The 23,329-nt window shown below is 38.1% G+C and overlaps 1 protein-coding gene across 1 annotated transcript in view; it reads left to right on the top strand.

The window, feature by feature from the left end:
* Nucleotides 1–23,329, top strand: part of cdkal1 (CDK5 regulatory subunit associated protein 1-like 1) — a 239,293-nt gene that overhangs the window by 121,255 nt on the left and 94,709 nt on the right. The window contains exon 9 of the mRNA XM_073485828.1: nucleotides 13,670–13,836. Within this exon, the coding sequence (XP_073341929.1) occupies nucleotides 13,670–13,836 (167 nt within the window). The remainder of the gene's footprint in view (nucleotides 1–13,669; nucleotides 13,837–23,329) is intronic.

The raw sequence follows: 23,329 nt of genomic DNA, 5'->3' as shown, positions 1-23,329 counted from the left end.
CACATTTCTACATGTTTCTGCTCTCCCCTGATGTGGCCATGAAGTATGTGTGTGAGAGGATGATGATGTGTTCATGTGTTGGTATCTGAGAGTGCCAAACCTTGCTATTGCGACTTATGTGTGTTTGCAGTTATATATATAAATTAACCGGTGTCAAGAACAGCTTTCATAAGCTCTTAGCACATTCTGTCCAGCACTTTACCCCCTTTTTCACTCTTTTACCACCTCTTGCAGTCTCTGCTGCTCACCCTCCCTTTGATAAGGAACTGTACTGTATATCTGGGTCTCTCTCCTCTCTGTAGAATTCTCATGTAGCATAATTTGTGATTGAACAAGGTCCACATATAAATGTTTATGTTTATTCATGAGTGTGGAGGATACTGTAAGCCATCAATAATTGAGCTGCACTACAAGTATTTTATATTGAAAATGAGACAGTTTGGACTTGTAAAGATGAGCATTACAGGGGTTAGTGATATGAGTGATGGGGCAGGAGTTTTTGTGTGTTTGTGAAAAATGCAGTTGTTGATTCTGCTTTTAAGACATCCATATACAAATTATCCTGTCAAGTTCTTGGAAGCAGAAGGTATTTCTTGTACTGTTTGGGTTTCAAAACTGCCTTTTTGCGGTCCCATTCTGACAAAGCATTTCATGACATTTAATGTTTAATTTCTGCTTGATTCTGTCTCTGGCCCATATCTGAGGTAAGCAGTGCTTTTCCACTTATTTTATGGACCGGCTTTAATGACGTTTATGTTTACTGCGGCTAATCACACAAGATTTGAGATAATAATAAGACTTTATTCAAGAAGTACCTTTCAAAACAAAGTTACAAGTGCTTTGCAATTAATACATATACAGAAAGCAAATAAAGTCCATAACTTAAGATATAAACAAGATAAAAAGTTTAAATGGTAACAATAAATGTCATCAGTTAAGAAAAGGTGAGTTTTTATCACATAAACCCTAAACATCTAAATATTCCCTGAATTTTTCATGACATGATGCCTTGTTTTGGAAGCGTTTTATGATCTGCATGTTTTCACCATAGCCATTCAATTGTATCTACATTCCATAATTACCTTTCTATAAAATGGTTAGTTAGTGGCAGGGTCCACCATTTTCGTGCTGGATTCAGGTTACTTGCAACATGTAATCCAGTTTCACTGTTTATAATTTTACATCAATGATGTAAGCCTCACTGTTAACAGTTCACCGTTATGTCAGAGCTGTATTAAGTTACTGATGCTGCTGATTCACATTCAAATCATTTGACCATGGAAACATGAGTTGGCTTTTATTATGATGCAATTACAGGAAATGCAACTTAAATGTCATGGGTTTAGCACTCACAATAAATGTTTGTGAGTTTAAGATATGCTTGTTTGGGCTGAAGGGGTTAAGAAAATATTTAAGAAAAGTGTACCGAGTTTGCCTGCTTGAGATCTCTAGGCAAGGAGTTCCTTAAGCATCGTACATGTCTTAACCCAAGTGTTTTGCAATTGCGACCGACTCAAAATCACATCTTTACTAGTGACCAGTAATCTCACTTGAAAGGTTTATGTTGGTGATGGTTTTACTATATGTGCTAGAGGATTTAAAGGTTGCAAGGAGGAAGGTAGTAAGAGAGAGGATGAGCAGATTGGGATCAGTATCCCTGCATATGGCCTATCTGTTCCTCAGTTTATTAACTCGGTAAACAAATCACAGTCATTAGCTGAGTGCTTTAAAATACATAAAATATAGCATTTGTTTACATAAAAATACTTATATTTACATAATAAGATAATGTTTACAGATCCACTGACTAAATTAACACACACAAACACAACATGTTATTACATTTGCAAATTTTCAAATACAGTTATAAACACACACAATATATTATGGAGTCACTAACTTAATTAACAGATACACGCAGGGTGTGTTTAAAGTTCGTCTGGGCTTACTACAGTAACTCATTTCATAGATTACATAGACAAACACACACACACACACACACACACACACGGGCTAAGTGAATTAACAAACACGACGTGATGCCTGCTGGTGGGTCATGAATATATTAGCATAAATACTGACCAGACATATTATTATTTATCAAATTAGTGCCTGCACGAGCACACAGGCGAGCGCACACACCCATACAAACAGCACCTAAAGAAATTAGGTCAACAGCCTTGAATTAGAAAGAGTTAAACCTTATTATGTCTGATTAATAACACTGTATGTGTGTGTGGAGTGGGGGGGTGGGGGTGGGGGGTCTTACATTTGTGTGTGTGTGTGTGTGTGTGTGTGTGTGTGTGTGTGTGTGTGTGTGTGTGTGTGTGTGTGTGTGTGTGTGTGTGTGTGTGTGTGTGTGTGTGTGTGTCCACCCACTGCCTTGACTTCTTTGACAGCTGATTTTAACCATTACCACCTCAATGACTTTCTAATAGGAACTGATTTCCATATGTAATCTGAATGTGTGTGTGTGTGTGTGTGTGTGTGTGTGTGTGTGTGTGTGTGTGTGTGTGTGTGTGTGTGTGTGTGTGTGTGTGTGTGTGTGTGTGTGTGTGTGTGTGTGTGTGTGTGTGTAAGGCCCTTAGTGCCTCGCAGTTGTTGGGGTCTCTGAAGCATACAGAAATGGGATCTGCCCCCTATAGCTTCCTTTGACTCTCTCCCCCCTCACTATCTGTGTCTCAGCCTCCCCGTCCTCTAATCCACGCACCCCATCAGCCATTCATCCTCCCCTCGGCTTCATCTCATGTGCTTTTAATGACGTACAGTACAAGTTCATTATCTTGATAGACAGACATTGGGTCAAATCTCCAGACAGTGTAGATAATCCCTGTTTGATATATTACCCCTGCTCCATACAGTTATATAATTTGCAGAAACATACTGAAAGATTTTCTTTCTTTTGTTCGAACATTTCAATTAGCGCTGAAAAGATTTGATTAATCAGTAGATTGACAGGTAAGATTTGTGATAATCAATTCAACTTTCAAGCTTTTAATCAAGTAAAAATGGCAAACATTTGCAGGTGCTAGCCTTTCAAATGTAATGATTTGGCAGATATTCTCTTTCAACTCTGAGACAGTTGTCTTTGGATCACATTAACATACAATTTATCAACAGATGAATTTGACCTATTGTGACAACTGCATCTTTTACTTCACTCTCCTGTATAATTGCATTCTCTGCTTGTTAAGTGACACTAATGAGAGCATTTCTTAATGAGAGCAGATAACAAGGCCTGTTGATTGCTAACAAAATCACTAATATCATTAGTTTCACTCCTGAAAAAATATATCCCTGTAAAGAGTTCTCGCACAGTCTCTCCCACTTATTGCCTGTTTTTCATTAATTATCTGTCCTCCTCCTGTATTTTTTCATCTGTTTTGTAATAGCTGTATACAGGTAAATAGGGACAACTCCACTACCAAAGACTGAATGACTCATACTCTTCTGATACCACACAATTACCTCCTGCTCATACAGTCAAATCTATATAACCTAGAGATGGTGAAATAGCATATATCCAGGGCATATTTCTGCCACTTATCCACACCTCCAATTTATCGTACTGCTTGTCCTGTTGAGGTTGGCAGGGCCTGGAGCATATCCCAGCATACACTGGGCGAGAGGATTGCCACGATGTAGACAGGGTGCTATTCTATAACAAGACTTGGACATTGAGGACATACATAACTCATAACTCATGCTCGATGTGAAGTGACATTGCTAACATTTTCAAGTATTTTTTTTAAAAGTTTTTCAAGTTTTTATTTTTGTCCATTGACTTAATGCCAGGATGCAACCAATCTGAGTTCCTTGTGTTATGTTCGACTTAAAACATGGCAGGAAAGAAAAAGATGTTTAAACATTTTTACAATCAAATTGAGGCTTAATTAAATACTGAAATTACCCACACAAGTACGAGTGGAATCTGTAATTGTACTTCAGCCACGCACACAATCTTTCCTAACATGTTTTTCCCATGCATAAAGCTGTATTACATAAAGTTAGTGAGTCTCTAGGTACAAAAAGCAGTTTTAGAACATTAGTAATTTATCCTTAGCTTGTTGCTACTTCTTTCGATAGTTCACAAGAATGCAAATAGCTTGCAGCGCGATGGGCAGTTAAAGGGCTGTTTTTGGTCCTTACAGATGCCCTTTTCTCTATATGCAGCAGTCCATCTGCTTTGGAAGCTTCACAAGATGCTTCCTCTTTGACAACATAACCACACACACACACACACACACACACACACACACAGAGAAAAGATGAAAGAGTGGATATAACTTCTTTCCCAATTATTCCCTATACATTCATATACACACTCATACATACAGCACACACACATACACACACAGTACTTGGAGACCCTCTGCCAATTACTTTTGATATATCCATACAATGTATGTGACCCATATATACTATGGCATGTTTTTCTTATATACCACATACATTGCATGTGCACGTATATACACAATCACATACAAGCTTTGATGTATCCTGACATGGTAGCTCATGCACAGGCGTGCACAGAAGGTCACGCCTGTAGTTCAGAAACTATGTGAAAGTAGGTTAAAGCTGACATGTTGTTTAAAGGATTGTGTAGGCTGTTCATTAAAGCCATGCATATGCATGTGCATCCACAAGTGTGCATGCACATAGACACATGCATGTGTCTGCATGTACACAGCAATGTGCATGCACACATGCATGTATTTAGTGTAAACATGCCTGAGAGACAGTATTTGCATATACAAGTGTGTGTGTTGGGTTAATCCGTGATGATGATGCTACCTGCCAAGACGCCCACGCTCCACATCAACAGTTGTTGCTCTAAATTAAGATGCTTAATTACTGCAATTAAACTCTGTGTGTGGTGTGAGTTATAGTGTGTAAATGTGTGAGAATTTGTGTGTCGGAGAGTGAAGGATGGCTTGTGTCTGTGTGTATGTGTGTACTACTATGGTGCTGCTGATGAAAATGTTTATTTCTTGCATGTCTGTGAATTAAAGATTAGTGAAGATCAAGAATTTCAGTGATTGCTGTTAAATACACACCTAAAGATAAATGAAATTTATCATATTGGAAAAGCTAGGATTATTCTTTCATGTCAGCTGATGTCAGTCATAAATCATGCAGGGGTGCATTATATTCACAGAATGAAGAGTACAACAATATAAACTGTGTCTTAAATAAATTATATAAACCAAATAAATAAACTAACAATAACTGTATATATGAAAATAAAAATATATAATAAGCACCATTAGTTACATAAGTTGTCATGTAGACAGTGGTAAATTATTCATTGTTATGTAAATAAATTAGTACAGCTTTTGGACACATTTCTTATATACCATACAATATTTCCAGATCCTTCTTCTTCTCCCAACAAACCATTTCTCTGAATCTCACACAGACTCTCACTCTTCTCTCCTTTCTCTCCTCTCTTGCGCTCCAAATTCATCATTTCATTGCTCAAGTTGCTGTTGTTGACATCTGCCCCAGACTGCTTCACTGTCTAGTGGTGGGTGGGAGGTTTACTGTGGAGGCAGACAGCTAGAGGGGATTGGCTGATGGGGGAGGACAGGGGAGGGACTAATGTGATTGAAGGTCAGACAGGCCTTCCAGTCAATTGCGCTGTACAAAAGTGTTGCATGGTTAGACATGGTTATATGTAGATGATGTGTGTGTGTGTGTGTGTTGTAGGTGTATGTGTTCTCTTCGTGAGATGACGAAATTAATCCTTTCTTGAAAAGCCTTTTATTTAAATTAATATGGTATTTATAAAGCAGTGTCTTGATTTGTTTTGATACATATTCATGCTGGCCAAGTGAAGGAATGACTCCAAGCAACAGATGATGTATGCATGTGTCTATATCTCAGGTTTGCTTGTTAGAAGGGTTTGTGTCAAGCAGTAATGAGTAGCTGAATACTAACATTTAGTAGGCAGTGCAGTGATGGGCTTCTCCACCATAAATCCTTTGAAGAATAAAAGGCAACACATTCCATCCTAAACCCTTTTTGGGTAAGCAGAGGCGAAAAATTGTAGGTGTTCCAAAGACAACAGATAATATGAATCTATATATTTCTAGTGTAAATATGACATTTTCATATAACATGTGCATTTGGTTTAATTGTATGAATCCAATCTAAAAAACTCTTTATAGTATATATGGCAATATTAAAGATGTGTGTTTGTGAATATATATTTTCTGCCAATTTATCGGTGTCCATGGAAACCAACAGGAGAGGGGAGGGAAAAGTGTAAAGTAGAGTGTTCACAAACCCTCTTAGTTGATATGTTAAAACTATGTTTGTTTTTTTCAAGCATTTATCGCTTTTAAAACCTCTTACTTTGCTGCTGGTTTGAATTTATGAAAGTCTGTATGCCTTGAAAATCATGATTGATCAGCTCTGTTTGTTTAAGTGAATTTGTTTTACTGTCTTCCTGAAGAAGTCGCATCTGATGTGATGCTATTTTTCAGTGTCAGAAAATGAGGCGTATATGTTTTTGTTGGCTTTAGGGTGTGGAGTATTTCACGAAATATGTTATGTCATTGAGTTAAAGAGTAAACATGGTCAAATGGATCTAAGCTGTTATTGCTGTACATTAGATCTCGTACAATCTGATTGGTTGCAGGGTTACGACGTTTAATAGATTACAGATTATATGCACATAAAGATGATCCTATTATACTGCATTAAATCCTTATTTTCCATGACACAAAGCAACACATGGCTAAGCGTGTTGCTATACATTAAGCTGCCATGATGTATGAGGGGGCGTGTATGTGTGTGCTTATATGTGAAGGTACATCAGCCCAAAGGAAGTAGATATACAGTATCTATAGACTTTCAGGCTGTCTCATTTAGTGTATTCAAAGTCCAACACACTTTAACTGACCAATTTTGACATGTGCATTAGTTTTAGTTTAAGGACATTTGTTGAAAGTTAAAATACAGTCAAATTTGTATTTATATGAGCTTGAAACATATTCACTATTCTCCTCTTGCTTTCTCTTCCACGCTCTTTCTTCATGTATGAACTATAACATGCTTAGCCATGTGTTGATGACTTGTGTTCTGGAAAATAGAGTTTTAATGTAGTTTAATAGGATCATCTAATCTATAATCTGTTAAGCATCATAGCCTGTGGCAGCCAATCAAAATGTATATCATGCTAAAGAGATTAAGATAAGTAAGAATACTGAACCTGTATGTATAGGGTAGGGATAGGATGGTAACTTGCAATGTGTGTAGTCATGTACACAATCCACATACAGTACATACATGCACATAAACACACACATTGGAACATAAGCATGCACATGTACATATAAACAAAATGTTATTTGGGGTAGACAAACATATGTGATGGAGTTGTGTAAAGTTGGTCCTAAATAAATGCATACAAACATAGACAAGAAACTTCTGTTCTTGTCTGTGAAACAGTCACTGATGATACAGTCTCAGAACAAGCAACTGCCAAAACAAACACATTAGACATAGCTGAGAGACCAAAATAATGAAAATGTGTTAATACTTTCTCACCACGAGTTGACTCCATTTTATTTTTATTTTTTATTTTTTATTCAATTTGAGGACCTGCCAGTTTATAAAAGTTCAACACATCTCCCACAGTTGTTCTGTCTTTTAATCATAGCCATTGATGCAGTTCCTCCTGTTGTGGTTAAAGTGGGAATATTTTATTATAGAGAATCAAAAAGCAATGCAAAAGTGATGAGTGCCAGTCAGTTATTAGAACATGTGTTGGTTTCTGTACATATTTATTAGTGTTAGCAATAATCCAAGTCCATCATATAGATAATAAGTCTACTATCCTTTCATAAATACTGTACATAGATCAATAACCTTGATTTTTCAGAATTAAATCTCTACAAAAAAATACATGATGTGCAGTATACCACTATTTTTTTTTCTAATCTCGAAAAATTCTTGTAATTGTTGAACAACATTTTCAATGAGTTTTCTTCTTTTTTTTAAAAAATAATCAACCTAAGTAAGGATATATCCACCCAGATACAGTATACTATGTTATCATTTCTTGTATCTGTTGTAACTTTGGAAGAAAAAAAAGGTGATTAGATAAAAAATTATATCAGAATTAATGTTAAAACTGGATATAATTTCAGTGTATGTATATACTACTCAAGGAATCAGAGCCAGAAAGAACCAAATAATAGAGACAAGCATGACATGAAAATGTGTGGTCATGTTGTGCCGCTTGTGTGTCTCATTTATGATTTAAGATCCTTTACTGTTTCAACAGTGGCTTTTACTAAAGCTCCCAATCACCTGAATCAATTGGTTCTGTCGTGCTTCTTCAAAGCAACCACTTCAAAGCCCTCATCTCTTTCCTCCTCCTACTCTCCCCATCCTTTTAACCAGGGGCGGAGCAGGAACACAAGGCCATAAGAAATAATATACATAAACGGTATAATGAGATATGGAGGTTGGCTTCAGTATATATCAGTGCAGCTTATACTGTTGGCATTTTAGTGATTATGAGTGATAACTGAAAAATAAAAAATAAAATATTTTTAACTAAACTGTAGCTCAACATAGAACTGCATCTCACAAGCTAGACATTCTTTTGAATTTATATTACAAAAGGGTTGATTTTAGCTTCCTGTATGATTTACATAAAGACACAACTAGAAAATACAAATTTAAGATGCAACTTTTTATACTGTACCGTGTTAAAATTATTTTGTGAATCCCAAATATGTCAGTCTAAAATGTAATACTTGATGTAACCTAGATAAACAAAAGCCACTTTCTTTCTTCCTTTTAACCAGTACAAAATTTGTTTGATATATTTTGCCCTCTCCTTGAATTCTGGGTTGGTTCTGTTTTTTTGTCTTTTTTTACCCCCCTTTTCATTTGTTTATGCTTTTTACCTTTTTGCCTTTTCTGGCCAGGTTAGAAAGCTCGCTTGAGAAATCACATGGACACACACACAGACACACACAAACACACACACTCAGACAGATACAAGTTTTTGGCACAGAGTTGGAGTGATGAATGTTTGATATGTGTATGGCATTTGTCTGACATGCTGATGATATTATTCTTGGACAAAGACAAATGCAGCTTATACATACACACAGCTGTTTCCTCTTTTGTGTGCTCTCTCGCCCTCTCTCTCTCTCTCTCTCGCTCTCTCTCTCTCTCTCTCTCTCTCTCTCTCTCTCTCTCTCTCTCTCTCTACCAGTGGTGTAGTCTACGTAATACATAGGCATACTCCATACACCAACCATGAAAACTGAAGGTTTTCTGTATACCCGCATAAAAATGAGCAAGGATACATACATGTCGTTTTTTGTGCAGTAGGGAATTTGAAAAGGGACGAGGGGGGAAGTCTCCCCCTTTTTAATGAGATAGCTAATATGCACCCCCCTTGTTAACCTGCCATTTCTCTCCTTCCCCTCCAAGATGTGGAGGAGTGGACCTGTCCGGACCTGTCTAGATCCATATGCCATCCTATCTGGACACGGACCTCTAACTGTTTAATTGTTAAAATTACTACATTTTACACACACACACACACACACACACAAACTCACACACACAAGAGAGACAATTTGTTTCACAAATACAATACATGCAGAGACTCTTGTCATCTTTCCTTGTTCCCATCCAACCCCCACCGGCTGCCATTGTGACCAGATATGGTATAGTTCCTACGCCACATACCATGCTACTTGTTAGGACCAGGCCTCAAACTACAAACATGGCCGTTGGAAGCATGCACCGTTCCAAGTGAATTTTTTCACATCAGTAACCTGCATTTGCAGTAATTATTCTTATTAAATATAAATATTTTCACAAGTACACATATTGTGAATATATAGTTACTTTTTCATGCTTGAACTTAACGTATGAGTGCTCAATAAACTAGACTATGCTATAGCCTCACCCTTGAAAGCTAAAACCCCAAATAGCACAGGTCCCACTCTCTATATTTTCGTCATTACTATCTTCCTGTCCTGCCCTCTTTCCATTTGGCATTTTGTTCACTTCTTCCTGTGCTGTGTCTGCACTGCTGTGTCAGAGTTCAGTGAATGTTAATAGCTTTTAGGAAAAGTGTCCAGCTCCCCACCCTTGTTTATTACTGCTCCAACATCAAACTACATCATATGGTGACGTAGAAAAAAGAGGTTTGATGAAGTGTTTGTGGAATGAACACGCACAAGTCAAAGCAGAGTGGAAAGTTCCTTAATTTCTTTCAAAAGATACAATCTTTAATTTAACACATTTTGAATAACAACATTAAATTGATATGTTGAAATTCTTTAATTTCTGTGTGCGGGGCAGCTAGAGGACAGCACCTCTTAAACTGGTACACATTAAAGGCTTGCTCAAGGACACTTCTGCAGGGCACATTCTTCCGACTTAGTAGACCACCTTAAATTAAAGGGAAACGAACAATGTTCAACTTCCCTCCATGTTGCCTGCACCTAGAGCTCCCTGCTCATTTGCTGGCAAACTGTGCTGGCCCTAGGGCTGTTGTTCGAGCTACAGATGATTTCTCCTTTGTTTTTGTATCCCTGCCGAGAGAGAAACAAAACTCAGATCAACTTGTCAAACTAGGCACTGCTGATAAAATATGAATCAGGAATTCAATTACTTATTGGAGATTAAAAGCACATTATAGTAAATGCAAAAGTAAATAGTTGTTCATTATTAGATTTACACATTTCTCTCTACAGTACCAAATACTACTGTAGTGATGAGCTTCTGTAGCAATCTTGACATGCCTGATGCATTTCAGCCAGCGCGACCCGTGTCTGCACTACACACATAACACATAACAGAAAACCAGAGGAAGCAGCTGTGTAGTGTGTATGAGAGGAGATAGAGAAAGGAGAGCAAGCTCACATTTCCTGATGAAACGGCCACCTTCTCTGTGTCTTTGGCCAACAATAACACCATTGGCTCACCTAATACAAAAGGGAACGAGAAGCAGGCCAAAGGGGCAAATTACTGGGCAGGTTATTGAGTTTATCTGGAGATCTATGTATGACTGTGGCCTTGAGTAACCACCTGAGAATTTTCCAAAGCATCGCCCAGTTCAAAACATAATTAACGCAGGAATCACAAGAGGTATTTAATAGCGGACAATACACGAGCCTACTAACTTGGCAGCATCATGTGTGGAATCACAGGAATGTTGTTTTGGAAGGAACCAATTTAGCTCCTTGGCCAGTTTAATGCAGGTCTGGCCCTGTATTGCGAGACCACTTGGCCAATATTATTCTGGGAATGAGCTGTGGCGTAGAAAGTGATGCTGATGGTGTCGTAGCTGTAGGAATACATTCACTCATGGGATGCAGATGATGCAAGCAAAGGTTAGACCTTGGCAGAGGGATTGGTATTATTCAGCCCAAACAAGCTGACATTAGCTACCCTGGGAATTTGCTGTCATCACCTTCCTTCAGGCTAAAATGCTTAAAAATATGACACAGATTTTGTTTAAAAAAATGCTGCCGCAAATCAACCGTGGTATTAATGTTGCTGAACAGTGACACACTCTCATTATGCATCAATGTTAGCTGATGATAATGTCTCTGCACAGAGCTTGACCTCCAGGTTTGTCAGTGCAGCTCTTATCAATATATATGCTGAGCAGAGCCTGCATTACATGATAAAGAACATTTAATGAACTAGGCTATTACTGAGTATTGGACCAAGGTGAAATATGCTTTTGATTAATTGCATACTGAAACAAATGAACATCACGTCCTGAATGCATTCTTGTATTGTGTGTGTTAGCCTTTAGATCTGATCACATGTGATTGATGGATGTTTTTGATGGTGTTTTTAGACGAGACTGGCTCCAGAAATCATTAGTGCATCTTAATGTCAACGATGATGAGCTTTTGAAACTCTTTCACTCTGGACAATTATGCTGTCATCATCTTTAATCTGTCTGGCCTATGCACGCCTTTAAACACACAGTTTTACTCTCTTTCTCTCTCTCGCTCTCTCTTACGCGCACACGCACACGCACACACACACACACACACACACACACACACTGCCCAATTAGCCAAACACCATCTTTACTCTGAATGACCACATGCATCTTTCTGTCTGTCTCTGCACAGCTAATGATAATGATGGTTGTGTGGTTTTCTGCGAGTTTGTGCGTCTGTGTGTACTTGAGCTCGTGCCCCCGCAATTGCAAATGCATTTTTGTGGGCCTGGATGATATGATATGTCTTAACACATAGCTTAAGCAGACACTCAACCATTTCCAGACCTACAGCCAAATGACAGTTAGATCATTAAGCTCTAGCAGTGAGCGTTGCTCTAATTTAGCATGAAGCTGGTAGATTGTGCCTGCTTGCTGTATGTGACCTTCACATTCCTGGAAAGTATGTTTATAAGACGGGTATTTTTTTAGTGACTGTCATGAGCAGGGTTATGCCAAAGCCTTGGAGCGTGTAGGCAATGTCAACAAGAGATGTAATGAAATAATACTTGAAAGAAGTTGCTGTAATGGTAGGGGAACTGTTACTTCAACTGGTCAAAATGGTGAAAACCATACCCACATTGGTCCACTTGAAAATGGAAATGTGCTTTGCTAAACTTAGATGGAGGATGTTTCTTGGCCTGGAACAGACCCCATTTTCTTCTGGTGGCAGTCCTGATAAGGGGATTGATCCAGGATTGTTCTCAGTTTTTTTCAACATTGATAGATGGGGCATTTTTCAACATTTTCGTAAATTTCTCGGGGAATGCATGGATCTTGATGAAAAAGAAAAAAACAGCACTCAACTGAGTGCCACTGGATTCTTGAATAGTTTTTATATGTATTTTACAACATTCAGTATTTATAACTAAATTGTAAAGTTAGGTTTTATAGGAGCCTATACTCAAAAAGTGATAATTGTCAATAACCATTTATGAGCAAAGGTGCAGTCACCTCTGGTTGTTAGCCTTGACATTGGAGCACCTTAGAGGCCACTACCAGATGATCTACCTGAAAGTATTAGAAGTTCTGAAATGTAGCTCTAGTTTTGCTATGAAGTTTAATCAATGACATTTACACCATTTCTAGAATTAGCCAGAGGGGAAGGTAGGTTAACATAATGTAGGAGTGATGCATCTTCAGTAATACAAATCTCGGTATAAAGTAGCTGAACTACTGAATCAAAGAGCTCCTCCAGGTTTCAGTCTACAGGCTTTCATTCACTGCCGATATTAATGGAGTATACATGTGAGATTCCCTTAAGTGTCACAGTAAAGATTCCTGTCTTGGGTATTGACGTGTATATACTGTAGTAGTTAACGTAAGATGTATGTGTGCGGGAAATTCCTTTTCCTTTTTTTAGGAATTCTTGACTAATCTAGACTTTCTGCAGATATTCAAAACCTTTTTTGAATTATTTAATTTCTGTAGCTTTGTAATTAAGATGCTCTTGTCACAACAGCTGCCCAGTTTTTTTCTTCCAAACAAATACATTTTGCCACTTGCTACTGGAAACATTGATTGTATCCATTGAGTCCAGTTGGGACTATGCGCCATACGGGAACAATTCTGCAAACATTTAATTTTGGGAACAAAACAAAAATTAATTGTTATTCAGCATGTTAAATACTTTGTTTTTACTATATGTTTTTGTGTGTCTCTTTCCAGAGGGTGTGTGTGAGATCTGGTTGACCAGTGAGGACACTGGAGCTTATGGTCGAGACATAGGGACAGATCTGCCCACTCTACTGTGGAGATTGGTGGAGGAAATTCCTGAAGGGGCCATGCTGAGGCTGGGCATGACCAACCCGCCATATATCCTGGAACACCTAGAGGTACGCACAGTGCATGGTCACCAATTTCACCCAAAATTACCGTCTAAGACAATAATACATCACTGATGAATAAAACTAAAAAACGTATGCACTCAGGAGTCTTTTCTTTTTACTGTTTTGTTCTTGTCCCTATTGTCTCGTGTGCTATCCCTTTCTGTGAACAAATAATATTGCTTTGCCTTGATTTAATAAACTAAATGCCTTTCTGTTTTGCTTACCAAGCAGTTTAGCTGCAGTGCTCATACTCCATTCATTAGTGCAGTTCATTCTCTTCTCTCCCTAATGAGTCAATTAAGGACCATTGTGTCCTCTTTAGCAACCTCATTTTATCAGTCATTATTGTCTTCCCTAATGGAACAATGGACATTGTTATCCCTTCTCTCTCTCATTCTCTTTCTACCCCCCCCCCTCTCTCTCTCTATGTTTTAGCCTGTCTGTCTCTGTCTTTCAGACATTTTAATAACAACATATTATAACATGTTATCTCCATTTTCCACCATTAGTGGACAAATGGCATATCCAGCCATCCAACAACAAATCAACTGGGAGACTTGCATGATTTGTCCAAATTATTCAAATGAGTAAAGTAGGAGGCCTAAGAAACATAAAAATGTTTCTGTTTTTGTGGTGAGTCTGGTCTGTGGTAATTCCATTGTTGTCAAAATCAATGAATTCCACACAGCAGGATAAAACTAGGGTTTACTCCATGTTGTTACACCATTTGTCAATATGAGTGCTGTGAAAGTATTGTATATAGATAGGTGTGAGAAAGAGAATGTAGTGTTTTATATCCAGGTACACCTACCGCAGTGTAACCGCTTAAATGATTTTCCCTTAAAATCGAACATACCTACAAGAAACGGGCATATCCACTTAAAAAACAAAAACAATACTCCATCTATACTCCACCTCATGACAGGAAAAAATATGCCATTATTTCACTTAATAGATGTACATGGTGATAAAAATACACCATTGGGGTACACGTTACTGACCTTTCTGTTCTCTAGGGTCGTCCGAGCTCTGCCTGAGCAGACGCATTGTTCTTAAGTCAACACTGCCATTTGGTTGCTGTAACTTATATAAGAAGGAATGAGCTGTAATTGTTTGTTGTTTATTGATGGAAAGTTGTGTCAAAAATCCCTGTGGCGATTGTACAGTTTTTTTTAATTTATTTAATTTATATATTTTTACATTTGCCAAATCTCAGTGTTGTGATCACTTCAATTTCTGGCGGTATAGCGTTATTATGTTGGGCCAGAGATGTGGGCACATCTCTAATGAGATGGACCACAAACATCCCTGCATGATCTAAACTGTAGTGTTTTATTAACTCTGTCATTTAGCATTTTGAGAATATTTTTACCTTCCTCTTTGTCTTTCCACTATTTTCTCGTCTGCTTAAGAAACTCCTAAGGCTCTTAAAAGTCCTCCTCCCTACGCTTAACAGATTTTCATCTTAGGAGCTCTCTTAAGGACTAAGATGCTTTGTGAATAACATTTTTCTTTACAAGGATCTAGTCTTAAGTTTAAGGTAAACTGCATAGAAAACGTCATAATTCTAAGAATTTTCTTAGAATTTCGTCACTAGGAGCAACTTTTAGTACTAGGATGCTTTATGAATACGGCCCTTGATCTTCAGTGACATACCCTTGTCCAGAGCAAGTTAAAAGGGTTACTACACCCTCAGATATTGCTAGCAGAACCCTCTCTTGCAGCTGCCATGAGCAGCAACCGTCAGACTCTCCGTTTCTCAGCTGAAAAGACTGGGACTCATTGAGAAGGACTATTGACAGCCGTTTGAAAGAGTTACTGTCGCACCGGTGTTGTAGCTCTGCTAGCAGCTCCACTACATGAAACTCTGGCTTGTGTTTCTGTGGGATTGTCAGTACATAGCAATAGCCATGATGTTTATTGTGGTAAACCTTGTTTCAACTTTTTATCAAGATCATATGCCAGCAAACTATTCTGTACTTTCTCTTTAACTACATTAGCTTTGTTTTTCATCTGACTTCACATTTTACATTTGCTCTGTATTAAATTGAATTATTTCCCTTCACATACTTATATCGCTAGTTCAAGAGCCATAATTTAACTTTAAAGCTGCATACATAAATAATACCAAGATGGATTTACATTCATCAGTAGACCTGCGTCATTCATGTGTCGGCACTATGAAACAGGACATAAATGTAGCTCTAATTTCTTGAGATAGAAAAGTTGAACTGTAAACTCACTGCATGGCTGAAAAGACCAATACTAAATTAACTTCAGCATTAGGGCTGTGGTTTCGTACATTTGGGATAGCAACTACAGAGGTTAAATGGAGGAGGATAGTTAGAAGAAACGAGTGAAACTGAATATGGAGGTTTTGGGTTAAAGCAATGAAGACAAATCAGGGATTTTCTTTTCTTTATTTTGTTTAGTGGTTCAGGTTTAAATGTCAACACTCATTTTGGACCAAGTTTTTCTGTAGCTTGATTGTCTTTCAGCACTTCCGCTCTCATCCCTGAGGAAAATGTGAGTTTGAGTAGAAGAGAGATCTAATAATGGAGAAAGGAAGGACATAGAGGGCTGAAATAGGGTAACCTAGAAAAATAAAATGACACAAAAGTTTTAAGTAAAAAAAAAAAAAAAAAAAGCCAGTGAAGTTCAAAACACATATACTATTTGAATCAAACAATCAAGGAAGATTGGAGATCATAGATGAATGAAATGAGGGCAGACATGAAAAAACTGGGGATGAAGGCCCGGGGATAGAGATGAGGGGTAAGAAGGAGTGGGAAAGTGCTGTGGGAAGCAGCGATGGAGGTTGTAATTAACCAGGGGTTAATGGAGGTGGCTAATTGTCCCCCACATGTATAGGTAGGCTTTCTGCTTGGCTACATTACAATTAAAAAACCACCCTCCTAATGATAGGGAATAACAATTAACTGATAATTAGAAATATACTAGGACGACACACTCGCTTTTTCTGTGTGTGTGTATATGTTAAGAATCATTTCATATGCTACCGGCCCTGTCATTGTTAACGTCCATGCATTGAATTGAATTATATCTTTTTTGCTTTAATTCCTCAGTCAATTAACCTACATAAGGAAAGATAAGAGTGCTCGTCTTTAACTTATCATTGTCTTTTGTTGCTCCTGTCCCCCATTTACCCTTTATCCTCGCCCCTGTTTTCTCCTCCCCCCTGCAAGCCCCACTTCAGACCCCCCTCACACACACACATGCAGACACTTTCTTTCCCTCTTCTCTTTCTGGTCCTACTTATATACTTTCTGTGCATTGTAAATTGACTATGAGCCTAACACAGAAACTTCGCAGAAAAAATATCCTTTTGAAATTTCTTGAGTCTCCTTCTCACTCTTCTTTGACTTTGGACTTTAAGTCCTCTGGTTTCTTCCTCTTAGATTTCGCTCTTTTTGCACTCGGATCCTGGTTTATACTCCATTTTCTCCTTCCAGTTCTTTCATTTCTCTAATTCTTCATATTCTTCTTGTTGCTGTTTTATTTTTTCATCTTTCAACACCTTTTATCTGTTGTTTTTCTCCTCCCAATTACTCTTCCTTCACCTCTTCTTCCGTCACTTTGCTCTAATTCATCTCATGATGGTGGTAATCACAGCAATAACTACAGTGGGATGATGATGATGATGAAGGCCAAATCCCTGAATTAGATTCATCCTTCATCTTAAGTAAAGGCCAAATTATATCCCCTTGTCTTTTCTTTTGAAGAACACCAGCACTTATATAACAACATCATACTGAATGACTGTGATTGAAGCTGAAAAGGCCAAGTTACCTCTTCACTTCCCCCTAAAAGATCATCCTCTCTCACAGACACTCACTCAGATCAACACTTCTGCACTGTCTCCCTCTGTCACACAAGAACACACAATTTCTTACTATGTGCAGCCTATTTTTCCTGACAGATGTAGACAGCCTCATAGCACCATTTGCTGATTGGAGCAGTTAAAGGCCCAATCGCCTCTCATGGGCCACTTGTCTCTGACATTTTAGTTGATTGCACCATGCCGTCAGTGGGCATTTTTACTTGAGTAGGTGCAAGTAAAAATGTCTCTAGCAATGCTACTCCTATGTTTTTCACCTTTTTTCCTCTGTACTTCTAGTTTTGCTTTAGTTACAGTAAGATTTATAATAGACTTTTTTTTTCAAACTCTTTTTTTTATCCGTTTGTCCATTTTTCTTTCTTTCCATCCATCCATCTGTCTGTCAATAAATTGCTAAGTGGCTGTCGAAAGTGCAACAGCAGGTCATCTGATCACGTAAGGTGTGTGTGTGTGTTCGTGCGTGCAGATACCTGTGCATTTGCTAGTGCGAGACTCAGTGTGTGATTGCATGCTAGCAGACTCAGTAAATGAGGTGTGAAAGTAGCCTCCTCGTACGTAGCAATCAGTCAGGCTAAGATGAATGAAATAGCAGTTGTCCATTAAACATCCTCCACAGAGCTCATTTCAGTTTGACTTGAGATACATCAGATATGTGGTTCACACTCCTTCCACAGTTTGCTTTGTGAACAGTAGTGCAAGCGAAGATAGATTTAACTAGGGATGCACTGGTGTTTAAAAGAATAATTTTGCTGATAACTGATACAGATACAGATATTTTTAATTTATTTAGATTTTTTTTTTGTTATTTATTCTCCCTTTTTTGTGAAGGAAAAAAAAGAAATCAGTTTTATAAAAGAATAATTGAACGGTTTAAATCATTCAGCCCGTCATTAAACTTATCTGTGAATTAGAACAAATTCAGTCATAAAAAATCCCCATTAAAAAACTCTTTGAAAAACAATTTCTTCAAAAGCCCTCTTATCCTGCTATACAACTCAGTGAGGACAATTTTTCAGTACTCAGCCCAACAATTAATAAATATAATTAAATGTACATGTAAAAGCAGTTAGAAAAGCAGTGAAATATAGAAGATACCATTTAGTTACTGTGATGCCCTTTTACTTGTTTTTCTGGTCCGTTTTCCTACAGTCTCCTCAAACATGTCATACAGAGTGGACTGTGCCCTGTCTGTTCATGCCCTTTTGTTCTGTGAGTCCGTCAGCTGCCGTGAAGTGCTGCTGTGGCGTTGTTAAACATCCACATAGAAGTAGCAGTTCTAATAACTGGGATTCAGTGAGGTCATGGTTCAAGAAAATGGGGACGGCCTCTATTAGAGCAAAGCGTTCGTTTACAGCTTCTAATAACCCAGTCTTTGTTGTTTTGTTTGTTTTGACACCGTGGTCTCTGTAATCCTCCACTGTCTCAGGACTCTCACTGAGGAGATCATTTCAGCAAAAGTAACTGGGATATTTTGCAAACTGCAAGTCGCTGATCCTTCTCTGACACAGTGAGATGCTCACACACCACCAACATCTTCTTTTACTTATGTTTGAAAACAAACCACATGAGCACACAGCATGTTGCAAGTATATGGCTGTGGTCGGCTGATGATAGTCAACCACCCCCAAATTAGCAGATTAATCGGTGCATCACTAGATTTGACTTAACACTTAATTCACTTAAAATGCTTAATTCCGAAAAAAGGATCTTAATTCCGAAATACAGTCAGAGAAACAGAAATATACTGTATATCCTCAGTTGTCTTTAGCTGTAAAAAAATTAAATGTTAGGCAAACTTAAAATGTAATTTTGAAAGAACTATTAATTTGAATCTTTTGCATCTCCTAAATTGATTTCCTTAATGCCTAAAATGTGCATTCAACAAAGAAAAACATAATGAAAATGCCGGGTCAAGTTTACTGTTCTCTAGTTTCAGATGTTTTGTTTTTGACCATGTGAAATGTTAAACAAACATAAAAGTGAACATTTTACAACTGTTTGACATGGGACTGGATAAAATCAGCAATTATGTTTTTGTACATTTTTCTTTGTTTTAACTTTTCACATATGTTTTTCATCCAGCCATTTATTTTCCAGAGACAGCGATGTATTTATGTCTCAGTTCAGTGGAGCCGCATTGGGCCTTGGGAAGGTTGAGAAACCACCAAACACCCGTAACAAAGTGAAAACTCCATCCTCTGCATCGGCTGATATTTTTCATACCCAGGACACAAGCATTCACTCGCACGTGAATACACACACCGAAACATACCCACACACATCTCTCACCTTCACACTCAGATGTGCACATGCAAGCACAGCTGTATGGGCACACACTTAGACACACCCTCTCAGACCATTTTCATTTTAATGAAGCCTCAGGGAGCCTCTTCACATTAGAGGCCTAATGTAGCATTGTGTGAGGAGCCGGCACCATATGAATGCTCACAGTAAAGCTGTACCGATGTGCCTCTAAATTATGAGTCCTGACTCACTGCAGTGAATTATGTTTTCTGAATAATTGCAATGAATTATGAGTCCTGAAAGATGGAGATTTAAATGCTGGCTTCCCTCTTAAAATCAATCTTTATTGTCCCTTTTGTTGTGGCTTTAGATACTTTTTTCTTCAAAGGGCTAAAAGAATTAGACAGCAATACGGGCAGTGAGTAAATTGAATTATCTGCTATTTATTAATGTAGTCCACAGCTGCCGCAAATACATTTATCCATATATTGGTTTCATGCATTTTAGTTTTGGTGTAGATTTGGTTGGCTTGTTTCACTTTAAAAATGCTGGAATCAAATGTTGGCACAGTCACTGTACTGTCAAAACACTACATGGAAAATGCGAAAAAGCTTAATAATATAGTGTGTGTTTGCAGCTCACAACAGTCAAAAGATACACACAGCATAATACGGTGTGACATTCAAATGCTACAATAGCACTTAATTTAACTGTGCAATACATAGATTTTATCTGCACTGTGTGAGGTGCTGCAGGCTCGGCATAACCTCCAGGGAAAATCAAGTGCAGCCTGAAGTGTTTGAAATGTTTAATACCATTGGGAGCTCAATTCCTCTATCTGCTGCTGAATTCCCACCAACTGTTTGTTTGTGTGTGCCAGTGCACAAGCATGGGGACCTGACTTATTATCCTGGGAACGGCTTGTAGAATCATTTTCTCTACAGACTCCCCTGGGTGAACCCTGTTAGTACTCTGTCGTGTGTGGGTTTGTGTATATGTCTGTGAGTGTGTGTGAATAAAGTTAGGTGCTACTTACTATGGGCTTGCTTCAAATCGTTCACTTGAACCAGACTGTAACCCTCTCTGTCTGCGTGTTATCGCTCTGGGGATTACAACTGTTTGTGTGTGTGTTGTTTTAAAGCAATCGCCAATGTCTCCTTATTCTATACTATATAAGAATATGATGATGTGTGTGTCATATATTGACAGTGCACTGCTTTACAGGTGAGTGTAAGATTTATTTTTCTTTTAGCTAATACAAATTGATGCATGCCATGAAGCTGCAACTTCAGTTTTAAATTTGACATGACAAATAGGACGTAAAACATTTTTCCCCCAACAATTAATATTACAATTATTTAAACTTTTTTCTCGCTGTGAGTAGCTCTTCTACATCAAGGTTGTTGTTTCTTTTTTAGACAATAGTGTCTGTCAACTGCACACCCAAAGCATGTTGGCAATCTTAAGACTTTTAAGACTTCAATTTGTCATGTTCCAGTGTGAGTCTGCCACAAGACATTTTTTTCTGTCATCTTGTCAGTGTTGAGTGTATTGTCAGCAGGTGTTTGTTTGTGCTGAACAAGTGGTAAGAAATTCCATCATTTTCTTAGTTTTTATGAGAAATGTTTTGTACAAAGGGTAAAGCATTTTCATTATTTCTTGAAGTCAACATTCTGCATTCTCCGCTCTGTTTAGTTTCTAATGTGCTGTCATGCCACAGATATACTTCTGTTGAGCAGTCAATTTGTTCTTTGTACACACCAACAGTGTTTAAACCCTTAAAGAAATTTCAATTGCCGTGAAAAATACATGAGTGAATGTGAAAATTTGCATTAATAAATGCATGTTTAGAATGTAGATTATTTATATGTAAATGTACAAGTAAAGGTTTGAATTTGATTTCTCTGGAATTTCAGATTAAGCCAACTGTAATACCCTTCTTCCTTCTTTCTTTCTTTTTTGCAACACAAACGGACGACTTGATGCAAAGTAACTGGCAGTTTACACGCAGTCAATTCCTGTATCGTCCTTATGGAGAGTTGGTCAGAAACATGTTTTTATCCACAACATTCTGCCTACAACACAAGTACAAGTAGCGAATTAAACACATTTTCTGTTCTAAAAACATAAAGGGAGGATTTGGGAGGCTAATGAACAGGAGGGTCATGAAACATAGTAGAGGGCAACAGACAATATTCGCATGCAGAATATTCCAAAGGAATTTAGAGCACCAAGCTAACAGTGAGCTCACAATCCACCTTTTATCTGCTCTCTCTCCCTTTTTTCCGATGTTCTTTTCTGTCGTATCTGGTTTTAGAGAGTAGATATTAGATCCTTTGAGCTAAGCCAGTTAAGATAGACCTCTTCTGGTTTATGTGTCTCTCTGAGCTGATCAACCAAAGATGAAAGGATTGCTTGTCTGTTTGTGTGAATGAGAGAGAGGGGCCCAGTGGGGGTGGGGGGGAGAAAAAGTGGTACAGAAATTGTGATACAATATTATACTCCTTTTAAACACTGTCAAGACTGATAAAAGACTAAACAAAACAAAAAAGCCCACTTGCACCAATTTTGATTTGATTTTTTAAGCTTGTTGAGTTGTGCTTTGAGCTGGATAGTTCATCCACCCAGGAGCGAAGGCATTAAAGCAACACACAATTTTTGCCAGTGGGCACTGCTGAGCGATATCTTCCTCATCACAGCATTATTTCTCTTCAGACTCACTAAACTGTCTGTCAGCAGCAGTCAAACATTGAAAAGGCCTCAACTCCACAGGGATCGGTAACAAAAGAGATTCATATCAGTGTACTGTATAATCATTGGAGGATGGGACGTGCGCTGTCAGACAGACGCACACACATGATAAATGGCTTGTGTGAATGAAAAGTCCTCCCCTTATAGATTAATCCCCAGTTGCCATCAGCAGTGCCCTGCTACTCAAGCTAGCATGCCATCTGTTTAGACCCCATTCACCCTTTCCACCCACAGTCATGTATATGCGCGCACACACACACACACACACACACACACACACACACACACACACACACACAATCTCTGGGCTCAGTTGCGATTATTGGGAAGTTATCATCAGTGAACGGAAGTGACATGTTACGAGACATAATGCTATAAACCTTACCATGAGATGTACTAAAAGGAAGACAGGACAAAGCAATCTTTTTTATACAGCACATTTTAAGTAAACTCCATGTGCTTTGCAATAAAATTAATGTACTGTATGTCAATACATGCAGTCTGATGCCTGGTTTTCCATAGCTCTGTGTACATATGTAATCATCCGGAAGTCTTTTCATTCCTAAGGGAAACTCTGTCATCTCCGATGTGTTTGTGAAACTCACCATTCCATGTATCTAGTTATTTATTTATTTTATTTTTTTA

The sequence above is a fragment of the Pagrus major genome, chromosome 17 (assembly GCF_040436345.1).
Source record: "Pagrus major chromosome 17, Pma_NU_1.0".
NCBI lineage: Eukaryota > Metazoa > Chordata > Actinopteri > Spariformes > Sparidae > Pagrus > Pagrus major.
This window is presented reverse-complemented; position numbering and strand designations above follow the sequence as displayed.